At 39.7% G+C, this 14,370-nt stretch overlaps 1 protein-coding gene across 3 annotated transcripts in view; it reads right to left on the bottom strand.

Moving 5' to 3' along the window:
* Window positions 1-14,370, bottom strand: part of LOC106582455 (dedicator of cytokinesis protein 9) — a 192,014-nt gene that overhangs the window by 28,741 nt on the left and 148,903 nt on the right. For all 3 annotated transcript variants that reach the window (XM_014165582.3, XM_014165587.3, XM_082967226.1), the window contains exons 35-37: window positions 1,422-1,536; window positions 1,115-1,181; window positions 924-971 (exon numbers count right to left, since the gene is read on the bottom strand). In XM_014165582.3, coding sequence (XP_014021057.2) covers window positions 924-971; window positions 1,115-1,181; window positions 1,422-1,536 — 230 coding nt within the window. The remainder of the gene's footprint in view (window positions 1-923; window positions 972-1,114; window positions 1,182-1,421; window positions 1,537-14,370) is intronic.

Raw genomic sequence — 14,370 nt, 5'->3', positions numbered from 1 at the left:
TCCCCTGGATTCACCTGGTCAGTCTGTCATGGAAAGAGCAGGTGTTCATAATGTTTTGTGCACTCAGTGTATTTGTGATCATCTATACAATCTTGATTCAGTGTTGATAAGTCAGGTTGTGAGGCGATTCAGAGAAGCAGCCATTGCTAGAGCAGCACTATAGCAGTTAGTAACAGCAGAAGCCAACGCATGCATGTGACTATGAAAGAGACACAGTAGACGGTGAAGCTCATGGCAGGTTATTGTTGTGTGGTGCAATTACATGGCCAATCAAAGTGGTGTGGCGTTATAAGATGGCCAATCAGAAAAGAGAGAATAAAACATGCTTTTAGTATAGGAGAGTTAATTCCATTTGTAGTCTTACCCAAGCAGGAGGGGGCAGGAGCCATGTTTGTTTTATTTACTATATTAAACTTGCCAGCATTAAAGTGAACAGATAAACAGACAGTGGTGGTGGTCAGAGAGATAGGAGAGCCATCAGGACAGAGCTCTCACAGAGAAAGTGTGTGCCAGAGTCCAGTCCAAAGGTAAATATGAGCGTACTGGGTGATGTGTGGTTATAGTGTGTGTTCTGTAGCGTTCGAGGGCCTTTACTTTACACACAACGGTAATACAACTCAACAAACCAAGCCACACATGAGCACTGTTTTAGAACTATCGCTAGCGACATCAGGCAATGGTTGTGTCATTCAAACGATCTCAGATGCTACTAGAAAACATTCATAGCATCGTCAGTAGATATGGAACAGCTTGTGGTGTACTATCACCTTAAAATGGCTTGGACAATATTCACGTTGACATTAAAACAGCAACATTTTCAACACGATACTATCAACAAAAGGTGTAACACATTAAGTAATTTAGTCTCATCTACAGGTTTTACCATAAAAGGTTCAATTGAACCATTTGGAGAACAGCATTACCTTGCGATGCATCTCTTTCCTATATATCTGAATTGATGGAGACACACTCTGGAGACAAAAAAAAGCATTAGACTCATTGTTACTCATTGGGACTAATAAAAAGATGCTTAAACATACTCAATCTATACAGTAAAATGGTATAAAGTAGCATGGGGACAATAACAAGGTTAAGCTGACAGTCCGATGCTTACTCTACTAGAGTGAAGAAGTCCATGAGCTCAGTAGACGAGGCCTTATTCCAGTAGGTAAACAGAGCATCTGAATGAAGGAGAGGTGAAGGGTTATATGTGTGTCCTACATGGTACCCTGTATCCTATAGTACTCTATGGGCCCTTGTTAAAAAAAAGTAGTGCACGAAATAGGGAATAGGGTGTCATTTAGGACGTAGTCCTGAGGAAAACTACTGGCTGTAGGAATACACAGTTCACTAAGGATACCCAGCCCCCCCCAAAATCAAAATCAAATGAAGTGCTTGAGTAGAGAGCGGTAAAGTCTTACCCTCAGACATGCTCTTGAGGATGTGGAGGAAGCACATGAGCAGGCTCTTGATCTCAGCCTGGTCCAGCTTGTCACAACGCAGCAGGCTGCCGCTCAGAGTTGACGCTGGCTGGCTCTGAGGGACAGTCACGCTGGTCAGAGATCAGCTAAAATACACTACAACACACGCTACTGACACCCTGTTGCACTGCTCTATTCACACAGTAATGCTATTGGGAGATTTGTGCTCGTTGTACTATTTGCCATGTTGTTGTTCTTAATGTATGGTAATCTGTACATGTTTTATAAGGCAAAAAGGGTAGGAAAAATAAGATACTGAAGAATATTGAATGCTGATTTCTGTATTTTAAACGTTAGTATTACATCATCAGTTCAATGATAGACTCAAGTACCTTTCAGTACATCTGTTTCTGATTTCTGATGATATAATACTAAAGTATCTTTCAGTACATCTATCTCCTATACATTTACATGCATATGATGCACTCATTAGCAGGTAAGCCTACTGTAATGGCTGGCAGCAAGCACAGGGTACTCTTGGTGCCGTATGACTACACTAATGGAGTCAGTCACTCAGGCCCCTTTGGGGTCTAGATGCGGGGGAGACTGCCAGATCAGTTGTACGTGCAGGGCTTAATCACTAGAAATCTCCAAGCCAGGACAGAGAGCAGGAAGCAGGAATCATCAAAACACTCTCCAAGCCAGGACAGAGAGCAGGAAGCAGGAATCAACAAAACACTCTCCAAGCCAGGACAGAGAGCAGGAAGCAGGAATCAACAAAACACTCTACAAGCCAGGACAGAGAGCAGGAAGCAGGAATCAACAAAACACTCTACAAGCCAGGACAGAGAGCAGGAAGCAGGAATCAACAAAACACTCTCCAAGCCAGGACAGAGAGCAGGAAGCAGGAATCAACAAAACACTCTCCAAGCCAGGACAGAGAGCAGGAAGCAGGAATCAACAAAACACTCTCCAAGCCGGGACAGAGAGCAGGAAGCAGGAATCATCAAAACACTCTCCAAGCCAGGACAGAGAGCAGGAAGCAGGAATCAACAAAACACTCTCCAAGCCAGGACAGAGAGCAGGAAGCAGGAATCAACAAAACACTCTACAAGCCAGGACAGAGAGCGGGAAGCAGGAATCATCAAAGCACTCTACAAGCCAGGACAGAGAGCAGGAAGCAGGAATCAACAAAACACTCTCCAAGCCAGGACAGAGAGCAGGAAGCAGGAATCAACAAAACACTCTCCAAGCCAGGACAGAGAGCAGGAAGCAGGAATCAACAAAACACTCTCCAAGCCGGGACAGAGAGCAGGAAGCAGGAATCATCAAAACACTCTCCAAGCCAGGACAGAGAGCAGGAAGCAGGAATCAACAAAGCACTCTACAAGCCAGGACAGAGAGCAGGAAGCAGGAATCAACAAAACACTCTCCAAGCCGGGACAGAGAGCAGGAAGCAGGAATCAACAAAGCACTCTACAAGCCGGGACAGAGAGCAGGAAGCAGGAATCAACAAAACACTCTCCAAGCCAGGACAGAGAGCAGGAAGCAGGAATCAACAAAACACTCTCCAAGCCAGGACAGAGAGCAGGAAGCAGGAATCAACAAAACACTCTCCAAGCCGGGACAGAGAGCAGGAAGCAGGAACCGACAAAGCAGTGGAGTAGCAGATCTACCATAGCGTAGGAAAATACAGCGTCTTCCTTTACCAGTGGTGAGTTAGTGTAGATCAGAGCTAACAGACTGAAGCCATATCTTGTTGACAGAGATAGTTAGCGGCTAAACGTAGCTGCCATATACACAGATTATACCAAACATTAGGAACACCTTCCAAATATTGAGTTATACCTCCACCCTTTTGCCCTCAGAACAGCCTTAATTCGTTGGCGCATGGACTTTACAATGTGTCAAAATATTTCCACAGGGACACTGGCCCATGTTGACTCCAATGCTTCCCACAGTTGTGTCAAGTTGGTTGGATGTCCTTTGGGTGGTGGACCATTCTTGTTACACACAGGAAACTTTTGAGCATGAAAAACCCAGCAGCGTTGCAATTCTTGACATAAAGTCATGCGCCTGGCACCTACTACCATATCCCATTCAAATGCACTTAAATATTTTGTCTTGCCCATTCATCCCCTGAATGGCACACATACACAATCCATGTCTACAATTGTCTTGAGGCTTAAAAATCCACCTTCAACCTGCCTCCTCCCCTTCATCTACATTGATTGAAGAGGATTTAATAAGTGACATCAATAAGAGATCATAGCTTTCCCCTGGATTCACCTGGTCAGTCTATGCCATGAAATTGCATGTGTCCTTAATGTTTTGTACACTCAGTCTGAAAACTTGACTAAACACAGTAGGCGATCATTTTCATGAATTCTTTATCAAAGAGAGACTATATATCGTAGATGGATGTCATTCATGGCTTAAAAATGAAGCAAATATTACATTGTCTTTCTTTCCCTTTCTGACTGACTGTCTCCTCAGACTATCATTCATAAAGAAAACTGTGAAAAGAACAGACAGAAACATAACACAAAGAAAGAGGACCTCCTCATCAGTACATACTGTAGAGGGCTTGTGACGGTCATGAAATTTTGGATGACGGTTATTGGTCAGCCAAAATGACCGTGGTCTCCGTTATAACCAATCAAATGTTCTCCTTTTCCACAGCTCCTGACGGCATATGTCGATGTGTGCTTCCGCAGGGAGGAGGAGGGCGTTGCCTAGGCAACCGAATACTCGTTCGCTACAACACCTGTCTTGTTTCAGCAAGGAGCAACAAAGTTTCATTGTGTTGTTGAGAATCCATAAACGGTAACTGTGCCAGCCCTAAGTTCTAGAGTTCTGAGAACAATCCTCTAAAAGTCTTACAGCTAAAAGAGTCACACGGCACACACGAGGGAGATCAGAAATGAAGAGACTCCAGCCGGGTTGCATGCTTCAGTGTCACTCCTACAGAAAACCAGAAAGCAGTAGCTGTGCTTCATGGCACCAGAGATTAAACTGTGTATCATCCTCCTGGCAAAGAAAGGACCTCGGCAAAGACTAAAACACACCACTCACACACAGGACACTCTTGGGAGGAAGGGGAGAAGGTAAGGGTGAGGGATGTTTATTCTAATTCTGTACTTGGAGTGGTGGGGATCATGATTCTCTGAAACACTGTGGACAGTGAGCAGGATAAAGTCCATGGTGGCGCGTTTGGAGCGAATGGAGTCCTCGGGTTCGGAAAATAAGCGTAGCATATTAGCAGTGTCTCCGCCTGAAATTCTCCCTCTGCCAGCAGCAGTAGTGGGTAGGTGGATGGAGGAGTCAATAGTACAATGACAAGTTAACAGGCACTAACCTCATAACTGTCATTGGTATAACAGGTGGACCTCTCATGTGTCTGTCTGAGAAAATACTGAAAACGATGCATGGAACATCCTCAACTAAATCTATGGCCTAAATCTGACCAACTAAATAGCTGCTGAAACTCACATTGATCATACCCAGATTTAATTCTAGCCTAACTAGACTAACAGACTAACACTAACAGACTAACCGACTAACACTAACCGACTAACACTAACAGACTAACACTAACAGACTAACCGACTAACACTAACCGACTAACACTAACAGACTAACAGACTAACACTAACAGACTAACACTAACAGACTAACCGACTAACACTAACCGACTAACACTAACAGACTAACACTAACAGACTAACCGACTAACACTAACCGACTAACACTAACAGACTAACACTAACAGACTAACCGACTAACACTAACCGACTAACACTAACAGACTAACACTAACAGACTAACAGACTAACACTAACAGACTAACACTAACCGACTAACACTAACAGACTAACCGACTAACACTAACAGACTAACACTAACCGACTAACAGACTAACAGACTAACAGCTAACAGACTAACACACTAACACTAACAGACTAACAGACTAACACTAACAGACTAACACTAACAGACTAACACTAACAGACTAACAGACAAACACTAACAGACTAACAGCTAACAGACTAACACTAACAGACTAACCGACTAACACTAACAGACTAACCGACTAACACTAACAGACTAAAACTAACAGATTAACACTAACAGACTAACAGACTAACCGACTAACACTAACAGACTAACACTAACAGACTAACAACTAACAGACTAACACTAACAGACTAACACTAACACTAACAGACTAACACTAACAGACTAACCGACTAACACTAACAGACTAACACTAACAGACTAAAACTAACAGACTAACACTAACAGACTAACACTAACACTAACACACTAACACTAACACACTAACACTAACAGACTAACACTAACAGACCAACAGACTAACACTAACAGACTAACACTAACAGACTAACACTAACAGACTAACACACACACTAACACTAACAGACTAACACTAACACTAACACTAACAGACTAACACTAACAGACTAACACTAACAGACCAACAGACTAACACTAACACTAACAGACTAACACTAACAGACTAACACTAACAGACTAACACTAACAGACTAACACTAACACTAACAGACTAACACTAACACACTAACACTAACAGACTAACACTAACAGACTAACAGACTAACACTAACCGACTAACAGACTAACACTAACACTAACAGACTAACACTAACAGACTAACAGACTAACACTAACACACTAACACTAACAGACTAACAGACTAACACTAACAGACTAACACTAACAGACTAACACTAACACACTAACAGACGAACACTAACACTAACACTAACAGACTAACACTAACAGACCAACACTAACAGACTAACACTAACCGACTAACACTAACACTAACAGACTAAAACTAACAGACCAACAGACGAACACTAACAGACTAACACTAACAGACCAACAGACTAACACTAACCGACTAACACTAACAGACTAACAGACTAACACTAACAGACTAACACTAACAGACTAACACACACACTAACACTAACAGACTAACAGACTAACACTAACAGACCAACAGACTAACACTAACAGACTAACACTAACAGACTAACACTAACAGACCAACAGACTAACACTAACAGACTAACACTAACAGACTAACACTAACAGACCAACAGACTAACACTAACAGACTAACACTAACAGACCAACAGACTAACACTAACAGACTAACAGACCAACAGACTAACACTAACAGACTAACAGACTAACACTAACACACTAACACTAACAGACTAACACTAACAGACTAACAGACTAACACTAACCGACTAACACTTACAGACTAACAGACTAACACTAACACACTAACACTAACAGACTAACACTAACAGACTAACACACTAACACTAACAGACTAACACTAACAGACTAACAGACTAACACTAACAGACTAACACTAACCGACTAACACTAACAGACCAACAGACTAACACTAACAGACCAACACTAACAGACTAACACTAACAGACTAACACTAACAGACCAACAGACTAACACTAACAGACTAACACTAACAGACCAACAGACTAACACTAACAGACTAACACTAACAGACTAACACTAACAGACTAACAGACTAACACTAACACACTAACAGACAAACACTAACAGACTAACAGACTAACACTAACAGACTAACAGACTAACACTAACACACTAACACTAACAGACCAACACTAACAGACTAACACACTAACACTAACAGACTAACACTAACAGACTAACACTAACAGACTAACACTAACAGACTAACACACTAACACTAACAGACCAACAGACTAACACTAACAGACTAACACTAACAGACTAACACTAACAGACAAACACTAACAGACCAACAGACTAACACTAACAGACTAACACTAACAGACTAACACTAACAGACCAACAGACTAACACTAATAGACTAACACAAACACAAACATACCAACAGACTAACACTAACAAGACTAACCGACTAACACTAACAGACTAACACTAACACTAACAGACTAACACTAACACTAACAGACTAACACTAACAGACTAACACTAACACCAACAGACTAACAGACTAACACACTAACACTAACAGACTAATACTAACAGACTAACACTAACACCAACAGACTAACAGACCAACAGACTAATACTAACAGACTAATACTAACAGACTAACACTAACAGACTAACAGACTAACACTAACACACTAACACTAACAGACTAACACTAACAGACTAACAGACTAACACTAACAGACTAACACTAACAGACTAACAGACTAACACTAACAGACTAACACTAACAGACTAACACTAACACACTAACAGACGAACACTAACACTAACACTAACAGACTAACACTAACAGACCAACACTAACAGACTAACACTAACCGACTAACACTAACACTAACAGACTAAAACTAACAGACCAACAGACGAACACTAACAGACTAACACTAACAGACCAACAGACTAACACTAACCGACTAACACTAACAGACTAACAGACTAACACTAACAGACTAACACTAACAGACTAACACTACACACTAACAGACTAACGACTAACAGACTAACACTAACAGACCAACAGACTAACACTAACAGACTAACACTAACAGACTAACACTAACAGACTAACAGACTAACACTAACAGACTAACAGACTAACACTAACACACTAACACTAACAGACTAACACTAACGACTAACAGACTAACACTAACCGACTAACACTAACAGACTAACAGACTAACACTAACAGACTAACACTAACAGACTAACACTAACAGACTAACAGACTAACACTAACAGACTAACACTAACAGACTAACAGACTAACACTAACACAAACAGACTAACACTAACAGACTAACACTAACAGACTAACAGACTAACACTAACAGACTAACACTAACAGACTAACACTAACAGACTAACCGACTAACACTAACAGACTAACACGACTAACACTAACAGACTAAACTAACAGATAACACTAACAGACTAACAGACTAACAGACTAACACTAACAGACTAACACTAACAGACTAAAACTAACAGACTAACACTAACAGACTAACACTAACACTAACAGACTAACACTAACAGACTAACCGACTAACACTAACACACTAACACTAACACACTAACACTAACAGACTAACACTAACAGACCAACAGACTAACACTAACAGACTAACACTAACAGACTAACACTAACAGACTAACACACACACTAACACTAACAGACTAACACTAACAGACCAACAGACTAACACTAACACTAACAGACCAACACTAACAGACTAACACTAACAGACTAACACTAACAGACTAACACTAACAGACTAACAGACTAACACTAACAGACTAACAGACTAACACTAACACACTAACACTAACAGACTAACACTAACAGACTAACAGACTAACACTAACCGACTAACAGACTAACACTAACACTAACAGACTAACACTAACAGACTAACAGACTAACACTAACACACTAACACTAACAGACTAACAGACTAACAGACTAACAGACTAACACTAACAGACTAACACTAACAGACTAACAGACTAACACTAACAGACTAACACTAACAGACTAACACTAACAGACTAACACTAACACACTAACAGACGAACGACTAACACTAACACTAACAGACTAACACTAACAGACCAACACTAACAGACTAACACTAACCGACTAACACTAACACTAACAGACTAAAACTAACAGACCAACAGACGAACACTAACAGACTAACACTAACAGACCACACAGACTAACACTACACCGACTAACACTAACAGACTAACAGACTAACACTAACAGACTAACACTAACAGACTAACACTAACAGACCAACAGACTAACACTAACAGACTAACACTAACAGACTAACACTAACAGACCAACAGACTAACACTAACAGACTAACACTAACAGACCAACAGACTAACACTAACAGACTAACAGACCAACAGACTAACACTAACAGACTAACAGACTAACACTAACACACTAACACTAACAGACTAACACTAACAGACTAACAGACTAACACTAACCGACTAACACTTACAGACTAACAGACTAACACTAACACACTAACACTAACAGACTAACACTAACAGACTAACACACTAACACTAACAGACTAACACTAACAGACTAACAGACTAACACTAACAGACTAACACTAACCGACTAACACTAACAGACCAACAGACTAACACTAACAGACCAACACTAACAGACTAACACTAACAGACTAACACTAACAGACCAACAGACTAACACTAACAGACTAACACTAACAGACCAACAGACTAACACTAACAGACTAACACTAACAGACTAACACTAACAGACTAACAGACTAACACTAACACACTAACAGACAAACACTAACAGACTAACAGACTAACACTAACAGACTAACAGACTAACACTAACAGACTAACAGACTAACACTAACACACTAACACTAACAGACCAACACTAACAGACTAACACACTAACACTAACAGACTAACACTAACAGACTAACACTAACAGACTAACACTAACAGACTAACACACTAACACTAACAGACCAACAGACTAACACTAACAGACTAACACTAACAGACTAACACTAACAGACAAACACTAACAGACCAACAGACTAACACTAACAGACTAACACTAACAGACTAACACTAACAGACCAACAGACTAACACTAATAGACTAACACAAACACAAACATACCAACAGACTAACACTAACAAGACTAACCGACTAACACTAACAGACTAACACTAACACTAACAGACTAACACTAACACTAACAGACTAACACTAACAGACTAACACTAACACCAACAGACTAACAGACTAACACACTAACACTAACAGACTAATACTAACAGACTAACACTAACACCAACAGACTAACAGACCAACAGACTAATACTAACAGACTAATACTAACAGACTAACACTAACAGACTAACAGACTAACACTAACACACTAACACTAACAGACTAACACTAACAGACTAACAGACTAACACTAACAGACTAACACTAACAGACTAACAGACTAACACTAACAGACTAACACTAACAGACTAACACTAACACACTAACAGACGAACACTAACACTAACACTAACAGACTAACACTAACAGACCAACACTAACAGACTAACACTAACCGACTAACACTAACACTAACAGACTAAAACTAACAGACCAACAGACGAACACTAACAGACTAACACTAACAGACCAACAGACTAACACTAACCGACTAACACTAACAGACTAACAGACTAACACTAACACACTAACACTAACAGACTAACACTAACAGACTAACAGACTAACACTAACCGACTAACACTTACAGACTAACAGACTAACACTAACACACTAACACTAACAGACTAACACTAACAGACTAACAGACTAACACTAACAGACTAACACTAACAGACCAACAGACTAACACTAACAGACTAACACACTAACACTAACAGACTAACACTAACAGACTAACAGACTAACACTAACAGACTAACACTAACCGACTAACACTAACAGACTAACAGACTAACACTAACAGACTAACACTAACAGACTAACACTAACACACTAACAGACTAACACTAACACTAACACTAACAGACTAACACTAACAGACTAACACTAACACTAACAGACTAACACTAACAGACTAACAGACTAACACTAACAGACTAACACTAACAGACTAACACACACACTAACAGACTAACACTAACAGACTAACAGACTAACACTAACAGACCAACACTAACAGACTAACACTAACAGACTAACACTAACAGACCAACAGACTAACACTAACAGACTAACACTAACAGACCAACAGACTAACACTAACAGACTAACACTAACAGACTAACACTAACAGACTAACAGACTAACACTAACACACTAACAGACAAACACTAACAGACTAACAGACTAACACTAACAGACTAACAGACTAACACTAACACACTAACACTAACAGACCAACACTAACAGACTAACACACTAACACTAACAGACTAACACTAACAGACTAACACTAACAGACTAACACTAACAGACTAACACACTAACACTAACAGACCAACAGACTAACACTAACAGACTAACACTAACAGACTAACACTAACAGACTAACACTAACAGACAAACACTAACAGACCAACAGACTAACACTAACAGACTAACACTAACAGACCAACAGACTAACACTAATAGACTAACACTAACACAAACATACCAACAGACTAACACTAACAAGACTAACCGACTAACACTAACAGACTAACACTAACACTAACAGACTAACACTAACACTAACAGACTAACACTAACAGACTAACACTAACAGACTAACACTAACAGACTAACAGTAACACTAACAGACTAATACTAACAGACTAACACTAACAGACTAACAGACTAACACTAACAGACTAACACTAACAGACTAACAGACTAACACTAACAGACCAACACTAACAGACTAACACTAACACACTAACACTAACAGACTAACAGACTAACACTAACAGACTAACAGACTAACACTAACACACTAACACTAACAGACTAACAGACTAACAGACTAACACTAACAGACTAACACTAACAGACCAACACTAACAGACTAACACTAACAGACTAACACTAACAGACCAACAGACTAACACTAACAGACTAACACTAACAGACCAACAGACTAACACTAACAGACTAACACTAACAGACTAACACACTAACACTAACAGACTAACAGACTAACACTAACACTAACAGACTAACACACTAACACTAACAGACCAACAGACTAACACTAACAGACTAACACTAAAGGACTAACACTAACAGACTAACACTAACACTAACAGACTAACACTAACAGACTAACAGACTAACACTAACAGACTAACACTAACAGACTAACACTAACAGACCAACAGACTAACACTAACAGACTAACACTAACAGACTAACACTAACAGACCAACAGACTAACACTAACAGACTAACACTAACAGACTAACACTAACAGACTAACACACTAACACTAACAGACTAACAGACTAACACTAACAGACTAACACTAACAGACTAACAGACTAGCACTAACAACTAACACGACTAACACTAACAGACTAACACTAACAGACCAACAGACTAACACTAACAGACTAACACTAACAGACTAACACTAACAGACTAACACTAACAGACTAACAGACTAACACTAACAGACTAACACTAACAGACTAACACTAACAGACTAACACTAAAGGACTAACACACTAACACTAACAGACTAACACTAACAGACTAACACACTAACACTAACAGACTAACACTAACAGACTAACAGACTAACACTAACACACTAACACTAACAGACTAACACTAACAGACTAACACTAACACACTAACACTAACAGACCAACACTAACAGACTAACACTAACAGACCAACAGACTAACACTAACAGACTAACACTAACAGACTAACACTAACAGACCAACAGACTAACACTAACAGACTAACACTAACAGACTAACACTAACAGACTAACACACTAACACTAACAGACTAACAGACTAACACTAACAGACTAACACTAACAGACCAACAGACTAACACTAACCGACTAACACTAACAGACTAACACTAACAGACCAACAGACTAACACTAACAGACTAACACTAACAGACTAACACTAACAGACTAACACTAACAGACTAACAGACTAACACTAACAGACTAACACTAACAGACTAACACTAACAGACTAACACTAAAGGACTAACACACTAACACTAACAGACTAACACTAACAGACTAACACACTAACACTAACAGACTAACACTAACAGACTAACAGACTAACACTAACACACTAACACTAACAGACTAACACTAACAGACTAACACTAACACACTAACACTAACAGACCAACAGACTAACACTAACAGACTAACACTAACAGACCAACACTAACAGACTAACACTAACAGACTAACACTAACAGACTAACACTAACACACTAACACTAACAGACCAACAGACTAACACTAACAGACTAACACTAACAGACCAACACTAACAGACTAACACTAAAGGACTAACACTAACACACTAACACTAACAGACCAACAGACTAACACTAACAGACTAACACTAACAGACCAACACTAACAGACTAACACTAACAGACTAACACTAACAGACTAACACTAACAGACTAACAGACTAACACTAACAGACTAACACTAACAGACTAACAGACTAACACTAACAGACTAACACTAACACTAACAGACTAACACTAACAGACTAACAGACTAACACTAACAGACTAACACTAACAGACTAACACTAACAGACTAACACTAACACACTAACAGACTAACACTAACAGACTAACACTAACAGACCAACAGACTAACAGACTAACACTAACACACTAACACTAACAGACTAACAGACTAACAGACTAACACTAACAGACTAACACTAACAGACCAACAGACTAACAGACTAACAGACTAACAGACTAACACTAACAGACTAACACTAACAGACTAACACTAACAGACCAACAGACCAACACTAACAGACTAACACTAACCGACTAACACTAACACTAACAGACTAACACTAACAGACCAACAGACTAACACTAACAGACTAACACTAACAGACTAACACTAACAGGCAAACAGACTAACACTAACAGACTAACACTAACAGACTAACACTAACAGACTAACAGACTAACACTAACACACTAACAGACTAACACTAACAGACTAACAGACTAACACTAACAGACTAACACTAACACACTAACACTAACAGAC

Source organism: Salmo salar, chromosome 21, assembly GCF_965601325.2.
Source record: "Salmo salar chromosome 21, fSalSal1, whole genome shotgun sequence".
Lineage (NCBI taxonomy): Eukaryota > Metazoa > Chordata > Actinopteri > Salmoniformes > Salmonidae > Salmo > Salmo salar.
The sequence above is the reverse complement of the archived record's forward strand: the minus strand, read 5'-3'. Positions and strand labels throughout refer to the sequence as shown.